We start from the raw sequence: 17,231 nt of genomic DNA, 5'->3' as shown, positions 1-17,231 counted from the left end.
AAAAGACTTCATACTCATATAAATATGCATGTGAACTGGTGCTGGCAAAACCCAGCATGCCTCACTAGTTTTTTTCTAAGCACTTAATTAAAATTATTTTGATCCAGATTAACTATGCTCTACTGCTTCACCTTGTTTGAGATTAACTGAAAGCATGTAGATAAACATATTGAAGTTCCCTAGTTGCACCCCAGCTTCCTTAAGAACCTTTAACTTGATTTTAATTTCTAATAGTATTATTACAGCAGCAGTGTTCTAGCTGGACTATTTTTTCTCCTGGTGTATGATGAGTACAACACAACCTACTAGAACAGAACAGATTAATGTTTCATCTGATCTGGTATGCAACTTCCAATAGCAGAAAACGTCAAACATTTTAGACACAAAATCCCTGTATTTCATGGGGCTAATTGTGCAATACCATGGGGGAATGTTTCTTGCAGTTTATACTCCGATTAATAAAGACAGCTATTCCCTTATAGTTCTTATCCTAGAAAATGTAACTGCAGAGGTTACGACACAAACATTTTATAATCTTTAATCTTGCTTACCTAATTTTGCTACAACTAAAATTTCCTTTTTATCCTGATACCAGTAAGTCCTGTGTACTTTAGACACAGGCCTAAATACACATCTGGATTATTACTTATAAATGAGTTTTAATCAAATTTCTTGGGCTGAAAGGCAAGATAGAAATTTTCTTCTCCAGGATAATGCTCTGTCACCAAATAAGAATTTGATAAGTCTTTGCCAAGCAACTCATGACACCACAGACAGACTAATTCCATTCTTCCTTCCCAATCTCTGCCACATCCACAGGACATACCTCCTGACAGACAGCCTGCTGAACTGCAGAGCTTTCCCATGACCACTGCCTGCCAATCTTGTTAACTAATCCTGGTTGCGTGTGCACGTGGAGTGATTTTTCTTGAGAGGGAAAGAAAAACCTTATGTTTCTCATAATTAAGGAAAGTACAGCAGCCTGCAACCCCTCCCCCATCCCCCCAGGTTCTGGCTAGAAATTAATCACACAGCTTCTAGTTCATCTTTCAAGACAGTCCCAACTCTCAAGTTATGAGGTGCAAACATGCTACCTTCTCACTCATTAAAAATATCTTGCTACCCTCCCCCCTCTTCCTTTGCATTATATTAGCTTTTAGTCCACCTAAAGTCATGCCAAAGGGGAAAAAGTCAAGAGCCTTCCCTTGGTTTCTGGCACTGATTTATGTTATAGCCCTCTTCAAACTAAGTCTGAAACAATTGAAAACATGTGTATGCCTGAAGGGGTCTGAGAAAAAGTCCACAGAGTCTGACTTCATAAGGTGTCAAATAGAAGGCTCCAAACTTTTTCTCATGAAAAGCACATTCCCTCTTCCCCACTACCCTAAGCATAGGTCAGCAACAAGTTTCACCACTTTTGGAAACCATGCATCTTGTCAAGACAACCAATCTGAATACCTATAGCTTTCTGCTTTCATACAGATGTTCCTTCTTCCCCCTCCCTTAATTAAATGGAAGTTAGCTAACAATAGATTTCATTTTCCCTAAATATTTCAACTGGTGAGAGTCTTAGGACAGAAGAGTATAACAAATAGATATAATATGGATTACCTATGTGGGAACCAACAAACAATAGTATTGGTTAGTTGTCCCTATCATCTTAACTACAGTAACTCCCCACTTAACGTCCTCTCTCTTAACGTTGTTTCAATCTTATGTCCCTGCTCAATTACAGAACATGCTCCATTTAAAGTTGCGCAATGCTTTGCTATAATGTCGCTTGGCTGCTTGCTTTGTCCATAGCTGGCAGCCCCCCATCAGCTCCTCTATGGCCCCCCAGTGCCTCCCACCGGCCGGCAGACCCTGCGGATCAGTGCCTTCCCCCTGCTCCCCCTACCTCCTGCCCGCGGCAATCAGCTGGCTTGTAGCGTTCGCGGGGGGGAGAGGGGGGGAGCCTGCGCGCCATGTCCTCGCTCCTCCCTACTGTCTCCTCAATGCTGCAAGCCAGCTGATTGCCATGGGCAGGAGGCAGGGGAGGGAGGGGGAGGAGTGAGGATGTGGCGTGCAGAGTAAAGGGGGAGGAGGTGAGGGGAGAAGAGGTGGGTTAAGGGTGGGGGCTTGGGGGAAGGAGTGGAGTGGGCGGGCTGAAGGTTGAGCCCCCTACCCCTGGTGCTTGCACAGTAGGGGAAGCTGCTGCTGCGCAATGTGCTTCTCCTAGTCTACGGCACCTTCAGCCTCCTTGCCTGCCTCATTGTCCCCAGTGCCAGTGGGCTGTGCCTGTGTGGGGTAAGGCAGGGGCACCTCCCAACTATAGTATTGTACTGTATGGCCCAAAAAAAAAAAATGTCTCTGGAACCTAACCCCTCCATTTACATTCATTCTTATGGGGAAATTGGATTCGCTTAACATTGTTTCACTTAAAGTCGCATTTTTCAGGAACAGAACTACAACGTTAAGTGAGAAGTTACTGTATTCAACAACACTCACGCCCACAACACAGCCTGTTCATTAGACTCTAAGGGTATGGCTATACTGCAATAAAACACCTGTGGCTGGCCTGTGTTGGCTCACGGGGCTTGAACTATGGGGATATAAAATTTCAGGGTAGACACTTGCCTGGGCTCTGGGGACCCCCCTCCCGGCCCCTGCGTGGGGTCCCAGAGCTGGAGCTCCAGCCCAAGTCTGAAAGTCTACACTGCAACTTTATAGCCCTGCAGGCCGAGCCCCAAGAGCCCAAGTCAGCTTACTTAGGCCAGCTGCAGGTGTTTCACTGCAGTGAAGACACATCATCAGGTTACAACATGCCAATGCTGACACCACGTTCTCAGCTCTGCACAACGTCTGTAGGTGAAAGTTTGAGTGTGGTCTCTTTTCCACTGTGGTCAATAACAGCAGGAACTAAATTCTACTCCCTCTACCCATCTCTCATCTGGAAACACTAGCCATCACCATGGAAAATATAATTTTAAGAACATGAAAATACTTTCAACTTTTAACTGTCCAACATTTGACACAACACCCATTAATTTCCCCCACATTACCGTAACGGTTAGCCAATGTTTTTCTTTTTAAATTGTTTCTGTCCTTTATTCTCCTTAATGCACCTTATAAATGCAGATTCATCTTTTAGCACTCAAACTCAGCTGGAGAACAAAGGGTGTCTGGGATAAAGAGCACAGCTCAAGCAGCTGGTGTTGTACAGCTTTGGCAAGAATCTCTAGACTGGATGAGAGAAGAAAAGAAGACATGCCAGAAAGTGGAGACTGATTTACACTGATGAGGACATTAGGACTTCGAAAACGCCTAAATCCCAGTTTAAGTTTCACAAGGGACTGTAAATATTCTGCATAAATTCATCCTTTTCTCTCAAGAAACCTCTTATGTAAATTGCATTAGTAAGACCTGATGAAATAAATGATGAGGCTAAGTTTGAAACATGGGAGTTGCTGGAAAGACAGAGGCAAGATGAGAAATGAAAACTAGGCATGGACAAACTCACATATCTTAAGAGGAAGGAAGTTCTTTTCATTAACAAACCTGCCAGGAGACATATTAACATTATACACGATTCACATTTTGTGCCTATTTTTTAAAAAAATGGTATTTTCTGGTAGAAAAAAAATCTTGTTAAATGGGCCAAATACACTCCTTATGTACATCTGATGAATTCAGTGCAGCTGCATCAAGAAAAACCGGGTACCTACCTTTTCGTAACTGTTGTTCTTCGAGATGTGTTGTTCACGTCCATTACACATTAGGTGTGTGCGCACCACGTGCACAGACGTCAGAAACTTTTCCCCTTAGCGGCTCCCGTCAGGCCGGCAGAGGGGCCCTGCCAGTACGGCGCCCTGTGCTGGTGCATATATACCCCTGCTGACCTAACCCTCCCTCAGTTCCTTCTTGCCAGTGACTCCGACAGAGGGGAAGGAGGGTGGGAAGTGTAATGGACGTGAACAACACATCTCGAAGAACAACAGTTACGAAAAGATAGATAATCAGTTTTTCTTCTTCGAGTGATTGTTCACGTCCATTACACATTAGGTGACTCACAAGCTTACCACAGGAGGAGGGTAGGAGTCATGGAACAATTGATTGAAGCACAGCCCTGCCGACCGCCACGTCCTCTCTGGCCTGTTGATGGACCGCATAGTGGGCTGTGAATGTGTGCACCGACGACCAGGTGGCTGCTCTACAGATCTCCTGGAGTGGAACCTGCACCAGGAAAGCCATCGAGGACGCTTGAGCCCTAGTCGACTGAGCGGTGATCATCGGGGATGGCACCTTGGCGAGCTCGTAACATGCGCGGATGCAATCCATGATCCACGATGATATCCACTGTGCCAACACAGGGAAACCTTTCATTCCCTCTGTGAAGGCGACGAACAATTGTGTCAACCTACGGAAAGTTCTAGTTTGCTCCAGGTAGAACGTCAGGGCCCTACGGACACCTAGAATACGCAGGCTGCGGTGACTCGGGTCCGTGTGTGGTTTGGGAAAGAATACTGGCAAACAAATGTCCTGTCCCATGTGAAATTGCGAAACTACCTTAGGGAGGAATTTAGGGTGTGGCCTAAACTGCAACTTGTCTTTATAAAAAACTGTATACAGGGGTTCCGAAGTGAGGGCCCTCAGTTCTGACACCCTCCTTGCAGACGTAATGGCCACCAAAAACGCCATGTTCCAGGCAAGGTGCTTGAAAGAGCAAGAGGCTCGAAAGGGGGTCCCATGAGCTTAGTCAGGACCAGGTTAAGGTTCCATGGAGGGATCGGTGGGCGCTAATAGGGAAACACCCTCTCCAGCCCCTTGAGGAACCGGGCTACTATGGGGTTGGAAAACACAGAATGCCCAGACTCCCCCGGGTAGAACACCGAAATGGCAGCCAGATGTACTCTAATCGAGGAGGGAGCGAGTCCTTGATGTTTAAGGTGCAGCAGGTATTCCAGTATGACTGGGACAGAGGCCTGAAGAGGCTGTATGAGCTTTGGTTCACACCAGCAGGCGAATCTCTTCCATGTGGCGAGGTATGTCGCCCTAGTGGAAGGCTTCCTACTACCGAGAAGAATTTGTCGCACCTGAAGGGAGCACTGACTCTCCACAGCGTTCAACCACAGAGATTCCATGCCATGAGATGCTGAGATTGCAGGTTCGGGTGGAGCAGGCGTCCGCTGTCCTGAGTGATGAGATCTCGGTGCAGGGGCAGGGCAATTGGGGCGGTCAATGACAGTTCCAGCAAGGTCGTAAACCAATGCTGGCATGGCCAAGCTGGTGCGATGAGAATCATCACCGCTTTGTCCCTGCGGACCTTGAGGAGGACTCTGTGAATGAGTGGGAGTGGTGGCAAGGCGTATTTCAGACTCCCATCCCACGGAATTGTGAAGGCATCTGCCACCGAGCCCGGGCTGTGGTTTTGGAAAAAACAAAACTGAGGGCATTAGCTGTTGTCTTTGGTGGTGAAGAGGTCCATTTGGGGAAATCCCCACCTCTGGAAGATCGATTGCAGGACATCCGATATCATCGTCCATTCGTGCATTTGATATGACCTGCTGAGGCGGTCCGCCAGCTCGTTTCACTCTCTCAGAAGGTATGACGCTACAAGGTGCACTGAGCGGGCTATACAAATGTCCCACAGGAAAAGTGCCTCGTGGCAGAGGGGAGAGGAACAGGCTCCAACCTGCCTGTTTATGTAAAACATGGCGGTGGTGTTGTCTGCCAGAACTGTCACACTGTGCCCTTCTAAAGTAGCATGAAAGGTCTGGCAGGCCAGGCGAACCGCCTTGACCGCCTTTACGTTGACGTGGAGCGACATTTTGTCCCTGGACCACAAGCCCTGCGTCCATAGGTCCCCCAAGTGTGCTCCCCAGCCAAGGTCTGATGCGTCTGTTACCAGTGTCAGGGTGGGTTGTGGTGCAGCGAAGGGGATCCCTTCGCAAACTAACTGCTGATTGAGCCACCAGCACAGGGAGTCCAAGACCTGGGCCGGGATCGTCACTACAAGGTCCAAGGGGTCTCTGCCGGGGCGATATGCCTGGGCTAGCCACAGTTGCAAAGTTATGAGCTTCAGTTGAGCATGTTTGACCACGTGAGTGCACGCCGCCATGTGCCCTAGGAGCTGCAGGCAGCATCTGGCTGTGGTTGTGGGGAACCTCTGCATTGATACTACAGCTCACTGGATGGCCAGGAACCTGGATTCCTTGAGGCTCACTCACGCCTGTACCGAGTCCAGGACTGCCCCGAAGTCCAGCTTTTGCGTCGGTATTAGAGAGGACTTGGGCACATTGACTAGGAGACCTAGCCTGTGGAATACGTCCAGTGACATTGTCACATGGGAATGGACCTCCTCCTCGGACCGGCCTGCAAGGAGTTGGATACACTTGCATTTTCCTTTTTCGAAGAAAGGCTGCCACCACTGACATACATTTTGTGAATACACGTAGGGCCGTCGCCAGGTCAAACGGTAGGACCGTAAACTGGTAATGGTGCTGGTTTATGGTGAACCGTAGTAAACGCCGGCGAGCGGGATGAATGGCGACGTGAAAGTACGCACCTTTCATATCAAGGGCAGCGTACCAATCCCCCGGGGCCAGGGACGGGATAATAGAGCCAAGGGAGATCATAAAGAAGTGGACCTTGACTAAGAATTTGTTGAGTCCACGCAGGTCTAAAATGGGTTGAAGACCCATCTTTGCTTTGGGGATAAGAAAATACCGGGAGTAAAACCCTTTTCCCCTTAGGTCCCGAGGGACCTCCTCCACAGCCCCCACCTTGAGAAGGGCCTGAACCTCCTGCATCAGGAGTTGCTCGTGAGGGGTCCCTGAAGAGGGACGGGGAAAAGGGGTGGGAAGGAGGACGAGGAGAAGTGAAGCGTGTATCCCACCTTCACTGTGCGTAGGACCCAATGGTCCGATGTTATATGGGACCACGCACGGCAGAAGTGGGACAAGTGGTTCAGGAAACAGAGGGAAGGATCCAGTAAGTGGTTCGGTGCGCTGTCCTCGAGCGCACCTTCAAAACCCCTGCTTGCTGCCGGGTTGCGGCTTGCCCTGGCGCTGGCCCTGGCCCTGGCCCGGCGAGTTGTTCCGCCTATGCCTGTTGTCTCTGCCCCTTCTGCGGTATGGCTCCTGCCTGCGGCGAGGATGGTACTGCTGTTGCTGCTACGGTTGGGCTTGAAGGGTTTCCTCTGAGTCGCTGGGTGCGCATCCCCAACGACTTAAGGGCTGCCTGGGAATCTTTAAGGCTGTGCAGCCTGGCATCCATTTGGCCCGAGAATAGGCCAGACCCTTCGAACGGGAGGTCTTGGAGGGCCGCAACGGATGGTAAGAAGGGACTGAGGGAGGGTCAGGTCGGCAGGGGTATATATGCACCAGCACAGGGCGCCGCTCTGGCTGGGCCCCCCTGCTGGCCCGACGGGAGCCGCTAAGGGAAAAAGGTCCCGACGTCTGTGCACGCAGCGCGCGCGCACACCTAATGTGTAATGGACATGAACAATCACCCGAAGAAGAATGCATTTGATCTTCAGTGCTGGAAACAATCACTATCCGACACAAATATGAAATGCCTATTGAAAGGAACCTTATACATGTTCTAAAGTTAGACCATATCGTCTCGCATTATGTAACATCTTAATACTACATATTTAAGATGTCATGAAAAAACTAACTTTTTAGTTCAGAAAGCATAAAAGGTAAGTTTGAATGATGTCTAGGTGTGGAAATAAGTGGTCTTGTATAGAATGTAACTGGTTTTTGTTTAGTATCCTCAGTACAAAAACCGATTATTTACAGTTTGGTAGGGTAGACAATCATCTTTGTTTTCAACTTGTCTTCTCTAAAGAGAAGACATGGGGAAAGCGGGAAGTTACAAAAGCTCATCTTTTGAAGATCAGTTGTAGGTGGTTCTGTTTTGCCAGTTCTGAGCAGGAAAAAAGGAAACTGATCATCGCTAATGGAAGCCCTTTCCTCCCTGCTTGTGCTAACAAATACACTAAGTACTTTCGGATCTCTCCTGCTGTCTCAAACTTTGTCGTCTTTCAAGAACTGCACAGAAATATAAAGATGCTTGTAGATTAAAGCTAGTTTGACACAGAGTGAATTGCATGAAGCAGATTGCAAAGAGAAATTGCTTGATAAAGAAGGATTACAGAAGCCTACAGATTGTAGCCAATATAACTAACTGTAATCCTAGCACTCTACGTTAACTCTTCCCACCCCACCTCACCCTCGCTTACCCCTTCCATTTTCCATATGATTGTTTGAAATAGCATTTAATATCACTGCCAACTCAGTCACCATAAGCATGAAAAGATCTGACATACCACTACACAATATATGCCTTAGTTTCCTCTGCATTAGGACCAGATGAAGGAACTTTGGAGGTTTACATCATCTAAACTTCCAAGCCTGGTCACTGCTAAAAGATATTTTCAGGGTGCTACCAAAACTCTGTTCTAACCTTCATTTCAGCCATTAATGACTTGTCTACATTTAAGAGTAATTGGTTGCCATGCCCTTATTCAACTCAGTTGCACCTCCCACCTGCCATACAAAAGACAATTATAGGGAGATACAAATTGAAGTTGCCTTGGTAACTAAGTAGTTAGCCAGCGGAGAGCCCCCTTCTGGCCCTTGAAATGCACTAGTTCCTGCTCTGCAGCTCTTCAGTCATTCAGGTGTGGATCACATGTGGAGACCAACTTCTGCTCACCCAAACAATGCCCTCTCTTCCGCTCAACTACAATCATCCCCCTTTCCCTGGCTATATGCCCCTCATGTATGCTGCCCCCTGCCCTCAGTAATGCCCGCACTCTGGTGGCTCTCCTCAGGAATGCAGTTTTCCTCAGGAGAAAGGCAGCTAGAAGAACGGGGGCATTACTGAGCTGGGAGGAGGATACTGCAGGAAGGGAAGAATGGTCAATGATTGCTGTCTTTTTTCCTGTACCAACAAGCAAATCATCAGTTGAGGAGCTGTGGAGTGGGAGGAAAACTAGATACAGGGAGACATTACTGAAGGGGGAAGGGAAAACAAAACACTCAGCTGGGGGACTTAGGAGTTTGCTAAATACCGGAACCACTAGAGGCCAGCTGGTGCCAACACAGCCCTAATGGGGAAGAAAGGCACCAATTCGGGCTGGGTAGTATGGTTGTACTAAATTGTTCCTACAACTATTTTTTCCTATGCTACCAACAGATTTCCCTAGTGTAAGCATGGCCTAAGATTCCAGCATAAGTACTCGGGGGGGGGGGGGGGGGAAGAGGTTGGAGTCTTTTATACGATTTTAAGTTATTCTCACTTGCACACACCTTTCCAAAGATCATATTAGCAAAACAAGGCTACAGGAAAAGGAGAAATTGCTCTAAAATCCCCTGTGAGTGCTCAAGTGCACGATTATGGAAACCCAAAAAGAGTGGACAGCACTGTGCCCAGAGACCTGCCTAGAAGTATGGAAAGACAAGGCTTTCAGGCAGATCTCAAGGTTTGTGCATGCAACTGCAGCTCACTCCATATGGTCAGGTCTACACTACAAAATTAAGTTGACCTAAGTTATGTTGACGTATAGCCGCCGCAGTAATTGAATCAGTTTTACATGTCCACACTACGCTCGTTGTGTCAGCAATGCACCGTGTCTTCAACAGGAGCACTTGCATCGATGTACCTGCCAGTGTGGGGCATTATGGGATGGTTTCTGAAAGGCAACATCATTCGATGTAAGCAACACAGGGTCCACACTGACACCGCATCAACCTAACTACGTCGACTTAAGTGCTACACCTCTCACAGAGGTGGAATTATTAAGTCGGTGGAGTGAGTGAGTTACTTCAATGGTAGCTACGTTTTAGTGTAGACGCTTACAGAGTTAGGTTGACATAAGCTGCATTAAGTCAACCTACCTCTGTAGTGTAGGCCTGTCATAAACAGATAGTTAAGGGTTAAAGTGTGTTTTACCTGTAAAGGGTTAACATGCAGTACCTGGTGACCACCTGACCAAAGGACCAATCAGAGATGAGATAATTTCAAATCTCTGTGGAGGGAAGCCTTTGTCTGTGTTCTTGGTCAGTTCTTTTTTTGAATCTAACAGAGACAGTCATGTCTCCAAGTTCTTCTGGAGTAGTTTCTACTAATTAATAGTGAGTATTAATTAGAAAGGTGAATTAGTCTTATGATTTGATTTCTATATTTGCAATTGGGTGTTTGCTAAAGGAAATGCTTTATTCCTGTTTGCTGATATTGCTTTTTACTGAGAAAGGGGGAGGGGGGATTCTCTCCAGAGATTGATAAGGTTATTCCCTATGAGTGTCCAGCTTGGGCTCATAGAGATTCTGTATTTTCTTTTTAGTCTTTAATAAATTCTTTTCTTTTCTATTAAGGACTTGTTGGTCTTTCCTTGGGTGGATTCTCAGGGAAAGAGAAGGGGGAGGTATCCCTCTGTAGTTAGACCCCGTGTCTCTCCTAGGAAAAGGGAGGGGGGAGGAAGCAGGGGGAATGGTTTGTTTCTCCTGGGTGTAAGAACTCCATGGATTTGGGGCTCTTGGAATCCCCTAGGATTTTGGGGAAGGACTGTGTCTCAATCCACATTTCCTGATTGAGTGGTGGCAGCTTACTAGATCTAAACTAAGATTTTAGTTTAGAGGGAAGCCAAGTCAGGTCCCCACATTGGAGCCCAACAGTTCCAAGTGGGGGTGAGACCTTTGACAAGGCCAAGCCTATGTTTTCAGGAATTTGCCATGCCCCTCTCTCTTACCCTCTTAATTTGTGACCAGCTCATGTAGCTACCCTTCCTCAGACCCTCTCCCTAAAAGATCTTTTCATGGGAAGGGAGAGGAAAATAGAAATGCTCTGGGCCAGCAATTTCAAAATAATACAGACAGTCTGCAGAAGTAATGGAGAACAGCTAGGTATGTAAAACAAAATGTTTGGTTTAGAAAAGGATTGTTCAATCCCTGTCAAACAAGTTTGGGAAGTGACAGTGTGTAGCTTAACGACCAAGAGCCAGCAGAGGCAGAATCAAACAAGCAACATGTTTTCTCTTCAGTGCAGAAGTTTTTTATTACAAAAACCAAGGCACTTTTTATAGGCAGATTTAGGCAATACAGGGTCCTAGGCCCACACTTAAATAGAAACCACAGTGCCTCTATCCATGCTTGGTGTGATAGCAATAAAGGCCACCCACAATAGCCATCAGCTAAGCTTAACGAGAACCTAAAACCATCCGTTTCAGCTGGCAGGGGTCCCTCTCTGCTCCAGACCATCACACTGACAGATTAGAGGGAGAACTCAGCCCCCACACAACTCGGCAGAGGACTTGATAGAGTGGTAACAGAGGCCTTCCCCCTCCCCTCTCCAGCCCCACCGGAGTCTCTTGCTGGGGTGGGGTTTCCTCAGGCCATCAGGTTCCAGGGTTAAGCCACTATGGTGGTTGTTTTTTTTTGAACCTCAGAGTTAAGTTATGGCCAAACAATTCCAAGTAAACACATCTGTAAAGGCTATCTTGGATGCTTCCTAATTGTTTGTAGATTACAAAGATTTCTAGTTTACCCTATGCTGCTGTCTAGCAAAAATGAAACAAATCCTTGCTTTTTGGGGAGCAGTTCATTGGATTCCATCGTGGTTACCACTAATTTAATTGACACCGTTCATATTCAAACTGTGCAACAGTTATTTGTTCTACTCAGAATGTATAAAAGAAAAGAATTGCATACAAATATAACTGGACAAAATGAGTGGTTTTAGTCACCTGTTGAGCAGCATGGGAGCATTTGCCATGTGGTTTTTGGTGTGATGTGATTTAAGAAGAGCACATAAATAAAATTATGTAAATATATAACATGGAGTAGTTTCACCACCTGATTATGACTATTTTAAAATAGGTAAAATGTGTTTTACATGTTGATACTTTAAAGTAATCTGTTTCTAATGAAAATAACCCTAGTTTAAACTGTCTGTACATTTTAATTTATAAATAAGCAGCTTTTTGGCTGAACTGCATTAAAAGTATCTAAAGTCTCAGCTCTCTACTCTCCTTTTTACTACCTCATTGTGTAAGTTATTTAAACTTTTTTTTTTTTTTAAGTTTAGGCTGAGAAATTATGTGCCAAGTTTCAGCCCCAAGTGGACTGTAACTAGCAAGTTACAAACCCATTAAATGAAATATATGTATTACTTATGATTCATATTCCTCATAGACTTAACTGGCCTCCTGCCTCATGTCCTTTCACTGTGCCTCATATTAAAATTATTTAAAAAAAAACACACTAGACTTTGGATTGCCTGATTGCAGGTCTTTTTCTTTATCCAGAGGTAGTTTTGATTAACATTTCTAATCTGCATTTGGCTAATCCATACATTTAAAAATCTGCACAGAAAAAGGCAGCCTCTGCAATTTTTAGCAATGGTTTAATATCAGCATGCTGGAGTGAACTATCTTGTTAAGATTTTTTTTTTCTTTTCTTTTTTAAACCTATTATACCAGACAACATTTTCAGTGCAAATACAAAAACTCAAAGTAAATTAAAGCACCTTATTTTTGTCCTTTTTCTTTGTGTATTCAATAAATTATATAAGCAAGTCATTTGCAGTTGGACTCCTAGTAATCAATATAAATTAACGAGGTTCTACTGTGTTAACCCACCAAACCCAGATGACATGCTGTCTCTGCTTTCCCAGTGTCTGGCTGAGACAGGAACGAATATGAACAATGGCTGACTTGAAGCACATGCTGGACAATAAAAAGGTGATGCAATCCATTCCCAGCATAACCAAACGCCCTCTTTTGTTATTTATGATGTAGTATTCCCTAGAAAATTGGGTGGCTTATCTGTAGCCTCTTTTCACAGCAATACTTCATGCATCATGTGAAAATTATTAAGAGGCTTGGCTGAATGAACTTCCCTCAGGATTTCCCTTAACATGTTGATTGCCTTCCACCCTATAACATCTGTGGAGAAACTTCTTACTAACAACCCACTTAACAGGCATTACAAACTCAAGCATAGGGGGAGAGTGCTGAACACTATATCCTATAGCTCCAGGAGTTCACTTACACCAATACTCACTAAATCCTAGATTACACTCGTGCAGAACAGCTTATAAGGTAGAAGTGCTTCTAAACACAGTTAGCCATTTCTCTAACCAACATAGAGAAGGAAAGATTATGTTTGAAGACTATACCATGCATTAGTCCTCTTCCTCAGTACATATCCATATATGAACGCTAGTATATACAGTACAGTTTTGTAAATGATGTATAGGGAGACACGCTAGATCCAGCTTCTGCTCAAATTAGAATGTGGATTTTATCCAAATGGAAGAGGAAAATATCACAAACAAAAGCTGTTGAGGCATTTCCCCCTCCCTCTTCTTACTTGAAAATACATAACAGTGTTAGAGCTCGGGTAGACACCAAGATCTATGAACTCTACAACCAATGACTACCAATTGCTGGCGCAATTGCAGCTAGTCAAAAAGTAGATTTTTTCCCCCAGCAGATTCAATAAATAACAGCCCTAAGTATCTTTGAGGGAGCTGAACTTACCTCTTGCCTGCTTCCTTCTCTTCCTCATTTAGCAAAAAGTCTCAGTTGCCTGTAGACTTGAACTGTTCCATCAGTATAGAAACCCGGGGGGGCGGGGGGGCGTAGGGAGGGGGAGTGGACTCTAGGAGAAGTGAATTTTTAAAATATTGTTTCCTAGCTGTCCTATGATGACATTGATGATTTGCACACCTCTGCCTGGCTCAGATACACTCCATCCTACTCAATGACATTTAGACAGTTGGAGCCTTCACATTTTATAAAATATTTTACTGTGCTGATATGAGCTGTTGGTAGACAGTGCCCTTTCAAAGTTGATATTCTATTCCTATTTGACACAATAGCCAGTATTGCCTAGCTGTCACAAATGGCACAAGGTATATTTTCAGAAAGATTCAGAGAGATTAGGGACACCTTTGAAGGTTAATCTGATTTTACCTTTATCTTCACCATCATACATTTAACTTGGGTTAAAGTTATAAATGACTCTGGGATGGAGGAAAGGACTAGTATAAGTTAGGATAAATGAAAGCCTTGCCTCAAGGCTATGGTTTTAAACCAGAATAACCCATTGTCAAGGGACTAAAATGCATATTCTTTATTGCATGTAGCCAATCTGGGGGAAGGAAGGCTTTCCGAAGTATGCTTCAGGGGTTGGTGATACCTCAGTCTAAACTGTATGCCATTTGCTAAAAAAATAAAAATAAAAAATAAATGGAATATTACTTCATGTCTCTTACCTTATCACTGTCTAGTGTATTCTGGGAAGTTCGTGACGCAATTGAAATAGTATCAGGCTGGCTGCTGCCATCTCCCTGACTGTCCAGGTCCTCTCCATCTCTGCAAACATACAATCCAATTGTCAGAATTTGGTTAGCACATCTGTTTCAGAGTCTGCCAGTTCTTATCTGCAAATCCTAATGGAAGGCATCCCGATATTACAGCAGTGGGTGCCTAAGACAGAGCAACTGATGACGCCTTGCACCCCAACATTTGCTTAATTACTTTGCTTTATACTGTAATATATAATGAACTGAGCTAACTATCTTTGTTCAACTTAAGCTGTATAAAAATACAGCAGCAGCCAACTACATGGAACCTTGGTCAGAGACCAACCCCCCCTCCCTGGTAGCCATTTCACCAAAACTGCCAAGTGTGAAGTCTAGTTTAAACAAACAAGGAACTTGAGTAAAAAATACATACTGTAAAAGTTTAATGAGTACATCTGGTCTATGCCCACCTCCGAGGCCGCTGAACATAACACTGACTTCAAACAACACATCCTTTTAGAACAGCACCACACAAAGATGCAAGTGAGCATTTAGAGCAGAGATTTGAACATGTACAGCACTGTGGTCAACTGGAGCTTAATTTACAAGGACCACACTTGAAGATAACACTAGCCAACGACGACTCCTATATTGGTTTAAGTCACTGAATGCACTGAGAACACTGTGTTCCTTACAGAAAACTCCATGATTGCAGTTAAAATATGGCCTTCATGATGGGGCACTTTAAAAATGATCCCCATTTTCCTAGTAAGTTATTCAAATTCTAACCTCCTTCCTTTCTGCTTAGTTGTTGGAGCTGTTTTGGGGATGTGGATTGGCTCTTTCAATGCTCCTTTCAGATGAATGGTTCTTTCTTGTATTACTTCCCGGATGTGCTTGATCCAGTCTTGTTTGTTCTCTATACTGGAAGCCTTTAATATACAAACAAACAAATGGACCATTATGGTTAAGAAGGCCTGTGTTCACTAGTAAACCACACATATACACAGGGGAAAAGGCGTAAGTATGGTTTCACATCTTTATTTTCAAAAATACTTTTAATGGAAAATTCCAGCTAGCTGTTCCCATTTTCAAATTCCACTATTTTCGTTACCAATACTGTTTTATCAAAATATAAATAATTTCAGCTTTGCCTACTATATGTTTGCATAATGAAGCACCCTGGAACCCTAACCAAGGTCATGGCCCTATTGTGTTATAGCCTCTGTATGAATACATTGCAAGACATGTGCGGTAACAGCAGCTTACAAATTAGAAACTGAGTAATAAATTCTGAGTGACGTCTAACTGCATTTAAAGATATGCTGCCATTTCATAGAAAACCAACTCTTTCACTGAGATATTTAAGCTTCTGTGTTATGTTTTCTCTACTACTTTCCCCATTTCTTGATGTTTGCATGAGAACAGCGTCATTGTTTAAGGGCCAGATTCTCAAGAACTGCCTCTAATTGAGCACCTGCATTTTTGTGGTGCAACAAATAGCATTTGGTATCCAGCCACTTTTTTTTGTGGGTACAAATGCTATTTATGGCCACAAAGAAGGTCACTTAACATCTCAATTGAGCTGTTTGCAAGTGCAATTTATTTCAGACACAAAATTATAGACAAGGCCGAGGTCCTACTAAAATTTAGTTTCAAGCATTAGCCTGCAGCTCCCACTTCCTCTCCCACCAGAATCATAAACCTCTAATACATCATAATTGTTTATTTAATTATACAAATTATGTAAAGTTTCACAATGGGACTTCAGTTGGGAAAAAAGCTGCAGGAACAGCTGAACTGTAAGGACAAACATTTCGTTTTTTGTTAAAACACAAAACAAAAAACCTCTCCCTCCTCAAAAATAGAAGACAGGGAGATTTGTTTCCTTACAGTTTTCTATGAAGTATAGCTCTTTTTGCAGCTACAATATCAGAAGCAATACAAAGCTCCAACTTCGACAATTCAGAGTTACAGAGGCATCTTTGTACAGAACAAGAAAAAAAAATTGGCAGGGACTAGTAACAAATGTGTCTGAAAAATAAAATGGCAAGGATGTCTTAAAATATCAGACACGGTTTTAATCAGATTATAAAAATATTTTCCAAAGAAAACCGTAAAAAACTTGAGATGTTGCAGGTAGCTGAGCCTTTAAAAACTTTACCTCAAAAAAAAACAACAACAAAAAAAAACAACCACCAAGGGGAAAAAAAAAACCCCAAACAAACCAGGAAACAAGTTGTTAAGTGTTTGAAATATAAATACAGGAGACCAGTCTCTGACTGGGTAGCTGCTAGTTGTGCCAAAAAGGGTTCGGAAGAGAGCTGGTGGACGGAAATGTTGAGTTGTCTGCTCTAATATCAATTTAGTGCCAAGGGCTTTTATGGTGCTAGACTTTCACATAGATTCTTTAATTAATTTCCACGTGGCAGTTCTTAAAAAAAAAAAAAAGGCAAAACCCTTTTGTTGTCAGTCTAGTCATTTTGGACTAGAATGATTTCTCATCCTCCAAACACAGTAAGAGTGAGATTTTTGTATGGTTTCCAGGCCGATGCCTTATGACTAAAATTAAGTGCCTGTTATATAACATTTCATGCTTGGATTTAATAATCAAGGGCTTTAATCCTCTTCACCCAATCAAGGGATGGATTAAGAACACAGCAGTTCCTGTGATAGCCACCATATGCTGTTACTATACAAATAATCCCACAGATACTCTACTATAGGGTAACTATCCTATTGACTTAAAATAAATTTAAGCAGCAAATTTGATAACTTTTTTTTAATTTTAATTGGTAACCACTGCATCCACCAACATTTTATCTCCATCAGAAGACACAAGAACTCCCGCCAGTCACTCTCTTTCCATCCAGCCTGCTCTGCCTGGGTCAGACTCCCCTTACTAGGGAGGGAGAGAAGAGTGCCTCAGAGTAAGGCAG

At 44.0% G+C, this 17,231-nt stretch overlaps 1 protein-coding gene across 12 annotated transcripts in view; it reads right to left on the bottom strand.

Moving 5' to 3' along the window:
- Positions 1 to 17,231, bottom strand: part of TRIO (trio Rho guanine nucleotide exchange factor) — a 437,405-nt gene that overhangs the window by 97,813 nt on the left and 322,361 nt on the right. For all 12 annotated transcript variants that reach the window (XM_039521976.1, XM_039521977.1, XM_039521978.1 and 9 more), the window contains 2 exons: positions 15,082 to 15,224; positions 14,263 to 14,362 (listed from right to left, as the gene is read on the bottom strand). In XM_039521976.1, coding sequence (XP_039377910.1) covers positions 14,263 to 14,362; positions 15,082 to 15,224 — 243 coding nt within the window. The remainder of the gene's footprint in view (positions 1 to 14,262; positions 14,363 to 15,081; positions 15,225 to 17,231) is intronic.

The sequence above is a fragment of the Mauremys reevesii genome, linkage group 2, assembly GCF_016161935.1.
Source record: "Mauremys reevesii isolate NIE-2019 linkage group 2, ASM1616193v1, whole genome shotgun sequence".
Classification (NCBI taxonomy): domain Eukaryota; kingdom Metazoa; phylum Chordata; order Testudines; family Geoemydidae; genus Mauremys; species Mauremys reevesii.
The sequence above is the reverse complement of the archived record's forward strand: the minus strand, read 5'-3'. Positions and strand labels throughout refer to the sequence as shown.